The sequence below is a fragment of the Argiope bruennichi genome, chromosome X2, assembly GCF_947563725.1.
Source record: "Argiope bruennichi chromosome X2, qqArgBrue1.1, whole genome shotgun sequence".
NCBI classification, from domain to species: Eukaryota; Metazoa; Arthropoda; class Arachnida; order Araneae; family Araneidae; genus Argiope; species Argiope bruennichi.
Genome location: NC_079163.1, coordinates 80,998,056 through 81,013,267, shown reverse-complemented (window position 1 = coordinate 81,013,267; position 15,212 = coordinate 80,998,056). Strand labels below are relative to the sequence as shown.

The following is a 15,212-nucleotide window of genomic DNA, read 5'->3' as shown; positions in this document are numbered from 1 at the left end:
ATTTATCCATAATCGTTATTACAGATCGTATAACATTTCCCTCACTAGTAGCAAGTTCTAAAAATTTAAAAATTTGAGCAAAAAAATAATAATAATAAGGATTTCTTTGTTTTATCCGAATTTTTCTATACAGAAGCATTACTTAACCCCATAGAAATGGGGCTAATCAAGATACAATGGTTTTAAAATTTTAAGATAAATTTAATGAAGTCGCGATGCCTAATTTAACAAATATTTGTCTGTTTAATTTATAAATAATAGAAAATTCAAATATGAAATAATTTTCGTGTGTGGAAGTACTTAAATGTGCAAGCAATTAATTGTCCTTATGAAAAGAAATACATCTCTTGTCTGATCCAGAATAGTTGAAATTCATCATGGATCAGTTTTAAAATTGATAATTGTGGGTAAGGAACCTCGGAAAGAGAAATGGTAGCAAAAAAGTGGTTCCGTTTGTAAGAAACCATTTAACCCTTCTGCTTATTATTTTTCATACTGTGCTTTCGAAATAAATATGAGTTTCCATAAAATGTGGTGTAGTGTTATTTTATTCGTTTGCGTCCCGCCTAAATTTGTTAGGTTCTTGCTATTATAATTGATTGTGACACTATTATCGTCATGTAGTTTAGCCATTGAATTCAGAATTGAAATTGACACTAAATTATCGTATTAAATAATCATTAAATATCTTATTATCGCAATTAAAAATGTTCCTTCAGAAAAGTTCTTTGATATTGATTCGCAGCTCACCCCATTTAATATCTGCCTTATGCATGATTATAATCAACAAACAATTTCAATATAACGATAAGAAATTTAGGATATTTTATTTGGATTAAAATGAAAAATTAGCGTGGTGTTAATTTCATCTGACGTGTTTTCCGATTTCCATTGTGACTTCCTATGTATGTATGATAATAAGAAATTCCTCTGATTAAATAACTTTCGAACTTCAGAGAAACTATGAGAAATAAAAATGAATGCAATAAATGTATCAAGAAAAACCCACCTTGACTATGCAGCTTGTGCTGCCATCTACTGTAGTTTATAAGAAACGGTTTTTGCTTTTTAAATAACGCAACTTTGCTATTCATTGAACCAAAAAAGAATTAATAAATTTTGAAATTCTTAGAAGTAGAAATACGTTTATGTAGTGAAAATGTAAAACTAAGAAGCATTTATTGCATTTATTAATTTAAAAAATATTCAAATTTTGAAATCTATTTCCAATTTTTTACCCATGAAACTGTTTGTATATAATTTAAAAATAAGAATGCTAGAATGAGCAAATTTTTATTGATTAAAATATATTTATCACCTAAAAATATATATTTTCCACTGACTTGAATTAACTTTGAATTTTGTAGTATAACTGTTAAAATATTTATTTGTTTTGATCGAAGTAATGGCTTGAATAAAGGCCAATTATTTCACACTTCCTGAGGAGTATCTGGAGGATTATTTGCAGATAAAGAAACATTATGAAGATAAAAAATTAAATTAAAAATATTTTCGATAGGAAACTGTTACAAAATGTAATTTATATCCATTTTTAACGTCTATTTCGTTTAAGATAGCATTTCGCTACAGAACGAGTTCCAAATACATGGCGCCATCTATCGCAATAAGAAGGTACTAAACTTTAAAGCAGGAGCACATATTCTTAAATAAATGGCTCTTTAAAGAATTAGTTGCAACAAGTTTGAAAACATATCGTAAATTTCAAAACATGCAAGCTACGAAAAAATTATATAAAATTAAATAAAAATATTAAAATTTTTATTCATATGTTTTCAAGTAGATGATTATATTTTTTTAAATTCATATGATTCCACATCACACATATTTCTTTAATAGAACGAATGATGATGAGAATAAAACAAAGCAATTTTGCAAACGTATACGAAAAGTTATGTTTAAATGTGAACTGTTATTTATGAATGTGGTAATTCAATCTAGAAGTTCGATTACTTTTAATTCCTAAATATTTTTCTATAGGAATAAATGTGCAAACTCCTTTTTGAAAGTTGAACGACTGATTTCTGATCGTACAGATTAAGAATCCTCTCAGAATATAAACTTTTCTTTAATAATGTTTTGAAATAAAAAAAATAATAATAATAAGATTAACTTATCAAGAAAATCTCCCTTTTGCTTCTTTTTTTTTTTTAATAATTTTGTGAATTGTTGCTTCTTTAACTTTTTTCTTTTTTTCTTACAATTTTTTTTTTTTTTTTTTTTCAATTAGCAAATAGTGATAAATTGCTGTAAAAATTTTTTGGATGTCCAAACTAAGTAAGAAGGATATGTATAATATATTTTCGCATTCTTAAATATTTATTCTCAGAATTAATTATATTAATATAACTAATTCTTAGAAAACAGTTTTAATTATTTTCAAAAAATCTTTGTACTAAGACATATTTACATTTTATTTGGAGTTGTAATAATTTGAATTTATTTCTATAATTTGAATTTATTTCAATTAATTTGGTGTAAAAAATAAAAATTATAAAATATTGCTTACATACGTATTTTTATTGAAGACAATTTTTAAATTGCCTTCTTTAGGAATATACGTCCGTACCACGTATAATTAGTCTTTGTAAGGGAATGACTTTTAAGGGCTCTAGTTCACATAAAGACTACTATTTTGCAGTGAATTTAATAGAGACCACTAACTTTAAAAAGAATACTTTGAGCATCTTTAATGCGAATTCTAAAGTTTATTATGAATTTTTGTTTGCGTATAAGAGTTGTATTTAAATTACTATATTCTGTTTATTCAATAAAAATTACTCATTTGTTTATTGAAATTATTATTCAAAAAATATTAAATTTTACTAATTGTATTTATTCTCACTGTTTTGTTATGATCGCTTTTTATTTTTTTAATTATTTTTTTTAATTCTGTAGAATTCATTAAACTATTGCTTTATAAAAACAAATTTTTTACTAAAATTTTTTCTTTAAACATTTGCTGTAATAATTTTAGAATCCAGTTATTATAAATTCGAATTTTTATATAAATCGAAATTTTTGAGTATCCTGTCAGCGTCTTATTTGCCCAAGTTCCGTTGTACAATATGTAACCAGGTTCTCTGCATATTGCAATGTGTATTAGTATATAGTTAAGTTAATGCTTTAAAAAAACAAAAAAATTAGAATTGTGAAGGTAAGTTGGGCCTATAATAAAATGGCAGCGTTACTATCATCTATAACCGATCACAGCACTCCTAAAGATTAATCTTGGAAGTTACTGATTTTTTTTTTTTCGAAAACAAATGGTAGAGAGTGAAAAAAAATTCTACTTTAAAAGTGTAGGACATCACTAATTTGAAATAAAATGGTCGTCTACATACACGAATAGTTTAATAAAAAAATTGAAATTGTGAAAAATGAGAATTCACTAATTATTGTCAAGATATAATTAAAAATTAATATTTTATGTGTTTTCTTCAAAATATCATATTATTGTATAAATTTATATCTAAAACGATAGTTTTATTAATTATTTAGCATCTGCCTTAAAATAGTGAATTTCTTCTCTCGTTTCGGGACAAAGTTGTTATGGCGAGTCTATGTGGTATGCATTTCAGGGGTTCTGATTAAGTTGTCACCATCTATAGAGAATATTCTATACGGATTCGACGGCTTGATACTTTTGATAATTAAGTTTTTCGTTATTTACCGTCGTTTTATATTTCATTTCCAAGGTCACTAAGGGTACTGTGATCAGTTACAAAGATTAGCTCGTTTCTGGTTGGTGATTTTCTCTGAAACCATTTAAACTGCTCTTCTAATTTGAATTTATATTTTTATCACCTGTAGCTCATCTAGAATTCATTAAACGTTTTTCTTCATAATCTTTTCTTTTCCCACCTCATGCGGTTGTCTGACCAAATCTAAATTGCTTTTCTCATTTTATTCAGTTTTTTTTTTTTTTTTTCCTTTCTATACAATGTTCCACAATCTTTCATACTAAGTTGGAATTGTGCATGTATTGATACTCAAGTGAATGAGTTAAATTCAGTTCTATTAGTAAAAGTATTAACTTAATTTTTAACCTAACAATTTTTTTTTTGTTCAAACGAAATTCAACTAAATAAAAATATATAGTAAGAATTAAAAAAAAAAAAATGGTGCAAAGAAGAAGAAAACAAAAGTGCAAAGAAACAGGCAAAAGTAAGGAGATATAACAATGAATGAAGCAAAAAGTGTTAGGGTGTAGCTCGGGAATTTAGTTATAATCGAGTCTAGATCGCACAAAATGGGCTCCATAACTATCTTCTAAGAAAATATGGTCCCTAGAAATTGGAAAATGGAATTCTCAAGAAGTTGGATCTTTTATTATGATAATAATCTGAAACGCACATGAAAAATTGAAAAAAAATGGTTATTATATCAGGTACCTGAGACTTACGACTCCTAAGTCGCCAGATCTAAATCTATTGAGCATCTGTTATATCTTAATATCTAAGTTCACCAAAAAATCATCAGAATTAGGAAAATTTGAAAAAAATTATCATGGAAGAATGAGAAAAAATCTTACTTTAACTGATAAGAATAAAGTCGTGGTATCTATATTAAGATTAAAGATGATGATAAAATTCGAAGGAAGACAGACGAAAAATTTCTACTTTTCTTTCATATCGATTTCGTTATCAGTTTCTCTGTTTAATTTCTTTGGCTCATAAAATTGGCTCCATTTCGGTTCAATTTGAATTAATTTTGTCTTGTTTTATTTTGATTGAATGATAAGTTCAATAAATGTCATAAGTTTTGAATTAATAAGCTCTTAAATTCTACTCGATTATGTACTGAATTGTATAATTTTGCTTTATATTATGCCAAAAATGCTTGAAATAACATATTTTATAAATGAAACCTGCATGCTTACTTTATTTGATTGTATCTTTAGCTACGACCTTTTATGTTTAAATACATAATTACAGCTATGTATGGGATTAGAATAACGTATTGTAAATATAGTGTACTTAGTTTTATTAAACATAGTTCCTCAACTGCTTCCTTTCTATTCTGTACTACGCCTATAAGCCTGAAAATATTATGAAAATCGTACCAGTTATAGATTTTTGTTCGAATCTATGGTTACAAAATAAAAAATTAAAAAAAATTATGCATATTCATCTATTTTAACCTCTGACACATATGTGCTAGTTAGAATTTTTTTAAATTAAAATTATTCTAAGAGAAAGCAAATTAAAATATTCAACATAAAAACTCAGAAGAATAAGTTCAGTTGCTTAGGCTTGTCTGAATTGTTGCCAATGAAGAAAAAATACAATATAATCCAATAAAATTTGTATCATATTATCATTTAAAAAAATGGTTCTTGAAGAATTTCAGTAGAAATATGCAAATCAGGATAAACTTTCTATTGCTTCTTTAAGCATGATCAGTGAAATAGTGTATTAATTTGAACCTCAGTTCCCAAATCTTCCATTATTCAGGAGGAGAAGTGATCCTCTATCCAGGTTTGCTCATTTAAAATAGTGAATGGGCACTAATTAAGTTTAGAATAAAGAAATTTTCCTTCTAGAGGACCGGTAAAAGTTTGAAATTTAGTCAAATCAACTTAGAAGATAATTTCAAATGCATATATTTTGCTTCATCCTTTCGCCCTAAGTACGAGGATGAGAAGTAAGTTAGTGACTAGCACGAATTTGCCAGTCCACAGCGGAAAGTCTGTTGAAGAGAATGATTTTTTCTGATGGAAATATGCAAATTAGAGCATTTTCTGTTTATGGAACGTTATAACAAAGTTTAATCTGCTGAGAGATAAACCATATCTTTAAGAAATGCATCTATAGATCATTAAAGTTTTACTCTTCTAACAGTTGGGTTCTTATAATCATTTTTATTTATTATTATTATCCGAATCAGTTAAAAAAATATTACCAGAAATCTAGAAAATCCTATTATTTATTTGCTCTCCATTTTCAGTCTATCTACAAGAGTATGAATCATTCTTGGAATGCGACTTTACTTTTCAAAGACTTTCCTCTTTCAGAACACAATTAAGTGTGAAAATACGAGTTATTTCGTTATCCTTTTAAGCCCATATTCATTTCCTTTCCTTATGCATCCCGCTTTCTCGTTTTCCTCTTTTCCTTTCCCCCTTTACAGGGAAGCTTTCTTTGCTATTTAATTAGATGTCATCTGATTTAGAAACATGTGGTCAACTAAGAATCCATAGAACATTTGAAATATTTGCGGATTCCGCGTTATTTATATATCATATTTTAGTATCTGGCCATAATTTAATATTAGTCTATAACTGAAAATATGTTGCTATACGATGCTCAAATCACACTCGGGCGCCACAGTTAAAGGGTGAAATTCAAACGATAGATTCCAGTATTACTTCATTTCTTTTCTGGTTTGTCAATGCTAATAATACTTTCCTTGTTTTTAGTTTCATCTTTTATAAATCTATTTTCGATTTGAAAGATAGTAATTTCCTTGAGACAAATCAGTTAAAATTCTCAAAACGGTCCTGGCTCATCAGTTGAGTTTTCAGACTTCCAATAACAGTTCGGGATAATTTTTATTTTTTACTGTTAAGACTTAATTATATTCTTAATATGAATTTCTGTTTCATTTAGTTCAGTTTTAGTTGGAATTTAATGCGAGTGGAATATGGCTATGTTTAGTTTATATTTCTTTAACACTTGTTCACTGTGTGAATCGCTTCTTATTCGCAATTATTATTTAAGTATATTTTCTCTTCTCTACTACAATATTTCTAACAAGCTAACTATTACAATATTTCTAACTATTAGCACAATATTTCTAACAGGCTAACTACTACAATATTTCTAACCATTAATATAATATTTCTAACAAGCTAACTACTACAATATTTCTAACCATTAACACAATATTTCTAGCAAGTAGGTGTTAAGAAAACATCTGATATAAGACCGGGCCTAAATCAGCAGATGATTTGGCGTAAAACTGATCAAATCCATACCAAAGTTTATAAAATTATATAACAAAGTTTATAAAATGCAAGGGTTGTCCAACAAGACATTGATTGTAAATTTCATTTTTTTCTTAATTTAATTGATAGTGTCCCAATACTTTTTTGAGCAGATTTTCGGACGATTTCTTTCACCTTAAATTGTAATCATAATTGCATTAATATGAGTTATCATGATTTGCATTTATCAAAACACGATATACTTTTTTAAAACTTCATTTGTATTTTAAACTCCCAATACTTTTTTTAAGTGACTATAACATATGAAAAAAATGTTTTACTTACCACCCACGGCTTATCCTGGAAGTTATACAAGCTGTGCAGGGAATTAACACTAGGCACGCCTCCGTATTTAAAGCCTAGCAAAAGATTACGGTAATCTTCATGCCCCGCATCTCGCACGTGCTGGCGAATCAGCAAAAAGTCTGGCCGAAAAGATCTGAAATAATATCATAAGCATTATATTATAAGCCAGGAATAAGTCAATTGCTAACATAATTGCAATTTTGGATTACTTAGTGGGTAGATCAAAAGTTCTTTTATGTTTTGAAATTTTAATTATAACTTATTTATTAAGGTTTAATGTATTAATTAGTACAAAACTTCTTGATCTATGTTTTCTTACCCCAATTGGACTCGCATACCAGCATTGTGGTTTCGAATTCACCAACAATGCTTCTAATTTCAAAACCAACGCATCAATTGCATACTTAGTGACTCATTCATGTTGGAAGTTAATATTTTTTCTATTACATCCAGCAATTTTGCAAAGCCCGTGAGTTTTTATTTTTCATAGCATTGAATTAAATGTTACTTTTATAACTTTACATATAAATAATGATTCGTCTCGTCTATAAGTAATCGGACTGCTTGGAAACGATGCATCTAAATAGCGAATTAAAAATGAAAGAAATTGGTAAAATATTGGAATATAGATTTAAAAGTGAAGTAGTTTTAGACAAAAATAATAAAAAAAGCCACATTGATTTGAATTGTTAAATTAAAATTCGTGTTTTAAATTATTAATAATTAATGCTTTCTTTTCCCACTTTATTTCTTAATTTCTGGGTCTTGAAAAGCTTATTCGCTCATTTATAATCACAGCAATATTTTACAGCTCAAATGGTATTTTAGACGAAACCAGCAGGAGTAGTCTCCCTTAAAATTTCTCGCATACACTCCAATTAACCTCTTATTCCCCTGCGCCAGCATAAAATTAGGGTTTTTAATTAAGATCGCAAATGCCTTGGATGGTATTAGTGAGCAATAGTTACGAAATTTAGACTTTTTGGTGTGAATCTAACCTTTTTATAATGTATTTTATATGTATGTATTTTATATATATTTTGTATGTATTTCATATTATTGTATATGCATTTTTTTTTCTTTTAGCCGATTGAATGGAACCAATATATGACATGGAAGCACAGTTGTAGTCACAAGATAACATAAAGAATTTCATTGATTTAGGTCATTCTGCTCATGAGTTATTGCGTTTACATGTACGCGAAAGAACAAACCGATTAATGGTCAACCCTTTGATAGATTTGGTTCCAAATTTGATAAGAATCTGTAGTTTAGATGTACACCAAAATTGAATCTATAGATATCTGTACACCAAAATTTGTCTGTTTAGCTTTATGCGCTTTAGAGTTATAGAGTTCACTTGTAAGCAAACAGCTAGACAGACAGGCTTCCTTTGATTTCTTCTAAACTAGACAGAAATTTACAAATTCAGTTATAAGTCCATATACCTAATTTCATCCGTCTAGCTGAAAGATTTTTGAATTATCGCGTTCACAGAGAGAATGACAGACATGATGAATATATATATATATATATATATCGAATTTAGGAAGGTTTGAAACTTGGATATTCATCAAAATCTGGAATTCGAATTTTTTTTTTTTTTTTTTGTCGTTTAGAGTAATTTTTCTTTGTATGTTTCATATACGAGAAAGTAAAAAATAGCGCTTGAAAATCACTGCATAGTGTAAACGATTTTTGAGATTTTTTTTTTTGGCTCTTACATAGTTTACCTCTTTTAACTTTTTATTTTCAATCGTTCATATGGCGATGATGAAGCCCAGTAGCCTGAGTCCCGGGTTAAGGTTCGGGAACTGCCAGCTGGTCTCGACCTCATTATCTGACCGCGGTTCAAAATATAATGTCCGTCCCACAATAGCGTCCAAATGGGCATTAATATATCTAAATTAAACTAAACTATACTCGATGCAATCAACGCAAAATGAGCCACGCTGTACCAGAATACAAATAAATAAATACAAAAAAAAAAAAAAAAAATCGAGGACAGAAAACTTCCGCTGATTTTTTTCCCCATTCCAAAGTGCTCCCCTCCCCTAGTTTTGTAACATCGAAACACTGATGAACGTTTAGAGTGAATATTCATTCATCTTTTTTACATAATTGCCGTTTACTTAAGATTGATTATTCCTGAAAAAAGAAATTTTGACCTATTACGTACAAAAATTCCACCAATCATTCATACATACTACCACCAATCCCCTAGCAAATGCTACTTACAGCTAAAGAAGTAAAAATATGTACAGCACAAGCAGCAGCATGTACAAGCATAAGCAGTTAAGTGTGCGATTAACCAGTTTAGATATCCGAAAGATGGCGTTAGTGATACTAGTCCTAAACAATAATGATTTTCATGGGTTATAAGATTTTTACCGTTATTTTTTGTATTTCCCAAATAAAATCGTTGATACATAGATTTCAACAGGAAAGTAATTCATTTTTCGCTAGTAATTCAGTCTAGCGAAAAATGAATTACTTTCCTTTTTTTCCCCCAGTTTTACAATAATGTTATTGATCATCAAAATACTGATGAATGCAACGATTGAAATAATGCTGAATTTTCATTTAACTTTGACTTAATAACTGTTTACATACAATTGATTATTCTTCTAGAAAAAAATTATAAACCATTGCGTGCGAAAATCTGGCCAAGCATGTATGTTTACCACTTCTGATTCCCAAAGGCAAATGCTACTTATAGCAAAAAGAAGTAAAAATATGTTCAGGAATATTATATGGCGCTAGAACAGCTGTGTTGAGAAAGCGATAGCGTTAGGCATGCTAGTCGGAACAATGGTGATCGTTATGACAAAAAAGTCTTTACAGACTTTTTTTTATATTTTCAAGTAAAAATGGTAGATAAATGGATTTTAAAAAGTTTTTTTTTTTTTCTACTAGGAAGCTTAACTTTTAACTACCATGAATTAACTTTCTCTTTTATTTTTACCTATTCTTTAAAAATTGAAGTTTGCAAAGTTTTCAGTAATGCAATAATAAAATAAATTCGATCTGCATTGGAAATATCGGAAGAACCAGAATTTGATTATTCTATGAAATTTTTGAATGTCTAGGGAAAACAGTTGCATCTCTTATTTGACAAAATGGAATATATTTACATCATCTACCGAGACTAAATTTTCAAATTTTTAATCTGGAAGAAAGTCTTTTATGCTTCAGTTCTTCTTCTTTATAATTCTGAGTTAGTTGTTTATTGTTAATAATATGTAAAATTTTTGAAACAGGGAAATTCGATTACGCTCTGTGCTATTTCATTTGTATTTGAACTGCTTTTACGGTAGCATATCTATGATGGAGCACAGCATTAGGCAGCATATATATGCAGACGCATAAATTAAATTTTACAAGAGTTTTTAAGAGTGAGTTGATAGAATATTCAAATGTATGCAAAATTTATGTACTCTTCAGTACTATTTATTGGTTTAGTTTCTTTTGAAACACTTGCGCTCATCAATTTCTTTTAGTACATGGAGCTTTTTTAATAAAAAAAACACTCAAAATTTTAAATAATGACTTTAATCGTATTAATAACGAATAGGCTTTAATTCAATCTTAAAAATTAAATGAATACTTTTAGAGTCTATCATATAATTTTTTAAAAATTGGTTTCTTCTGCGAATTGGAAGAAGTTTCAGGACCTTCACAAAGCGAATAAAACAAGAAAATAACAAATTATTTGCCGGCGTCCTGGCATAGGGGTGGAGCGTCTTCCCCGTGATCTGAGCATTCCAGGTTCGAGTCCCGGCTCGGGCATGGTTGTTCTTCTCTTTCTATTTGTGAAGTGTGTGAATGTGCCCCCCTATAAAAAGGGGTTGTGCAAGCGAATGTGACGTATGAAGTAGCTAAGTCGTACTCTTGGCGCTAGATGGCGCTACTGAAAAAACAAGAGACGTTCACTTGGCTTAAAACGCTGACAGATCTGTCAGCTGGCTTGTAAAGTGCCAAAAGTAACAAGCACACAAATTATTTAGTGACGAATAAAAAATAATGTGTAAGACTAGTAAGAAAATTTGGATAAACGATCGGAGATGAAAATGACTTTCTTGATCAATTTTTCTTTTCGTAGTTCGAAGAATGTGAAAAAAAAAAATGAAACTAGACAGTTCACATTATCATTTGTGGCCAAGATTTATACTTTAATAATCGTTTTTACTGAAATGAAAGCGAGGCATTCAACCGAATACTAAAAAATTGTTCACTACAATTATCAGTAGTTAAAATCACTTTATCAATCATTTCAGTTTTGATAGATAAGTAATTTTTGAAGCATGAAAGAATCTTTTGATCATCCCAAAATTTGAGAAATTAAATTCTAATAGACTACTCACCTTACAACTTTTGTTCCATTTCTGTTAACGACCATGCTCACGACGGCGCCTGCATCACCGTTAACTGATAAATTGATATCCTTGAATTCCGCCTGTAAAAGATACAAATACAAATTAAAAGGACAAAAATCCTTGAATTCCGCCTGTAAAAGATACAAATACAAATTAAAATTACAAAAATAGGCAGCATTCTTTAATACTTTAGTCATAAATTTATTAAAAAAAGTTTATAAAAAAACATTTTTATATGTGGCACATTATGTATTTAATTTCGTAGTATACACGAAAGAATGGTCAAAGGATTGAGAAAAGAACTAAGTACTATATATCGTTGTTTGTATTTAAGACCACATTCCTTTGACCGAGTCCGTCCTAAATTTGACACACATTTGCAATTTTGATTTGAAAATTACATATCAAAATTCATTTATCTAGCTCGTTGCATTTATGAGTTATCGGATTTTCATACCAATGAATATACAAACCAACATACAATAAACTTTTATAACGACTTGGTCAAAATTCCGATAAAAGTTATATGGTAAATTTCATTCATCTACCTCTCATTTGCTCGGCAAAAACGCACGTATGGATAGATTTCCGTTACAAGGATTTATTACAAAATTGACAGAAATATACAATTTTTATGTTATGACTATACATCAAACTTTTTTATGACTATACATTAAATGCGGCATTTTTGAGCTACTTTGCTTTTATATTATGTCTGTGCAAACAATTATGGTTCTAATAACGAATTTTTCGAATTCAGAGACGCTTAAAACTAGTCAAACCACCAAATTCTCTACTTTGAAATTTTTTAACTATTACAATACTTTCTTCTTCGTATACGGAAAAATAAAAATGGGAGAATTTATCGTACATTTGCATTAAATAGCAACTTTATATTTAATCATAATTAGGCTTAGATATTTAACTAATAACGCCATTTTTGAAACAATTTCAAAACCGCCGCTTCCTTTTTCGGCGACTAAACTTTTATTGAAAAATTCTGTCATTTCTGCGAAAGCTTTCAAAATACAAATTAATAATTTGGGATTCTGAAAGCTTTTCGCTACTGGTGAAATGAAATCATTTAGCAGCTTTCAATTAGAGCGCGAACGCGAAATTATTAAAGTGAAAAAAAAGAAGGAAAATCATTAAAGGCCATTATTATTATGGAGTAATTTGTTGCTACTTGCTTCAAGCATTAGCCTGTAAAATTTATGCTCTGCTAATTAGTGAGGCATTTGTTTTTTAAAGTCCTAAAATTTATTTTTAACATATCGTTTGAGTAATGACTACGTTGTTTTTTCAAACTATTTTTTAAAAATGATCTGTCGAATATTAAAAGAAAAAAATGTTTTAATTGGAAATGCTCTGAAGGAATTTTTAAAAAAATATTATACCAAAAGTAATACATTTAAAACTTTCATATTGAACAAAAATTTATCAGCACCAAATTTATTGGTGCAAAATTATTTTTGTCGATACTTTTAGAAATATAAATTAATTAATCGTTTTCTTTTATAACGAATTTTCTCAGGGTTTTTATATTATTATATCAAAAGTAGCTAATTTTTTTACTTTAAAAATTGATAAGGGATCTTTAAATTGGAATATCAATTTTGAAAATGTTTTTCCTTCTTATTATAATTATTCTATTTGTGACTGAAACTGCAGTTTTTATTTTCCTTCAAAAACTAAATGTAAGGTCATGCATTGCTTGATGTTAAATAGAGCTTTGATTTTAAAATGTATTACTTGCTTTCTCTTTTAAAACGAAATGTACACACACACACACAAAAGATAGGCTATATCATTTTGGATTCAAGAAGAGCGTTGGTAATACAAAACGTAAAATTGTACGGCATTTCGAATGTTTAAATATTCATTTGGCTCATTTTAATAAAATATATCGAAGAAAAGAATGTAATATTTGACTAATAATCTTTAAAAAATATTATTATTTAATAACTATGCCATATATAAGCTATATAGTAATAATATATAGAAAAACTAATTAAATATATCAATGAAAAATCATATTACATGTTTTGAAAGCAAGATACAAGTGTTTTGTGGTTTCGTTTTTCAGAACTTTTAAAGGGTCATTAAAGGATAAAATACCTTTCAAAGATAGAAACTTCTTCGTTCACAGTTCTATTGACCAAATTTTTAAAAATTTTATAATTCTTCTTCTATTTGTCATTTTTCGGTCTAATTGCAATGGAAAAAAGAAAGGTCGGGAAATTTTATTCGGTATAGTAGAATCATGAATTAGCATTAAGTCTGTAATCTGAGTAATGCTTTGTAAATTCATAATAATTTTGCTACCTCTTTAACTAGATCAGTGAAGCTTCCAATTATTCAACTCGCGTCTAGACAAGCAACGCAATTTTGAGAGAGTGCGTGACTTTTCTATCTTTCTGTTTCATTAATTTATTTTAATATGTTTGACTTAATCTTCAAGTTTGTCAGAACTTTTTCGAATCCTCCTGTATAGGGTAATGAATGAGAAGGAGAACGGTATCTTTGAATATCATTAAATACAACATGAAATAGTGTTAATTTAAGTAGAGAGTTTCATGTGTTTATTCTATAAATTTCGCCATATCATTTTTATTACATAGAATAAACGGATATAAAGGAGATGAAAAAATAATTATTTCTAATGATATGCAACATGAAAAGTATTCTTAAAAAAGTTTTGAAAGTTTCTATATTTATGTTTTTATTTAAGAAAAATCAGATAAACATCTACGAAGACAACTCGTCAATAGCATAGAAAAGTACTCTATTCACATTATATCACAGTTATATGAGAAAACATGGCTGTACATTACTAACACCTAACTGTGCATTATTTTCCACTATGCCATGATGCCATGTCCGTTATACTCGTGCAGAATGTGCAATTGATTCAAAAATTAAAATTAAATGGATGGATAATGATGCAGGATGTGCAAAAAATTAAAATAAACATGTCGAATGTGCACAAATCGACTCCAGTGCTTGAAATCGCAGAACCAGTTTACTAGTCACTTCAGTGACATTATAAGAGTATAGTTGAAATAATGAAAAATGGCATTGTAAAAATATGAATCGCGTTTCACACTCAGAAGTATTTGAAAAGTATTAATTTAGTTAAAATGTTTCGACAGGAATAAGAATTTTACGGTATGTTAACAGAAAAAAATATATATTAAACACTGTCATATTATTGCTTTATTGCAGTAAAAGCGACAAAAAATGGTTGGAGTAACGAAAATAAAATTATTAAATTAAAATTTTCAATAATTAATAGATCAATTTAATGTTAAAGAAATTGTTTTCGAGTAAGTGCCTAGTAAAAGTATCAGTTGTTTATCAGAACTAGATAAATTGGTTATTCAATAACTTAACCATTAGTTCAGAAAAATTAATGATGATGGTTTATTGTTTTTAATTGATCAAATATCATATGTGCAGCTAAACCAATTAGAAGTAAGACAAACAAAGGCAGACATCCGAAAAAATTCAGCCGCAATATTTAC

General features: G+C 28.4%; 1 protein-coding gene across 3 annotated transcripts in view; it reads right to left on the bottom strand.

Moving 5' to 3' along the window:
• The window catches only part of LOC129960003 (synapsin-like), a 415,673-nt gene that overhangs the window by 208,419 nt on the left and 192,042 nt on the right, over positions 1-15,212 (bottom strand). For all 3 annotated transcript variants that reach the window (XM_056072983.1, XM_056072982.1, XM_056072984.1), the window contains exons 6-7: positions 11,677-11,768; positions 7,292-7,445 (exon numbers count right to left, since the gene is read on the bottom strand). In XM_056072983.1, coding sequence (XP_055928958.1) covers positions 7,292-7,445; positions 11,677-11,768 — 246 coding nt within the window. The remainder of the gene's footprint in view (positions 1-7,291; positions 7,446-11,676; positions 11,769-15,212) is intronic.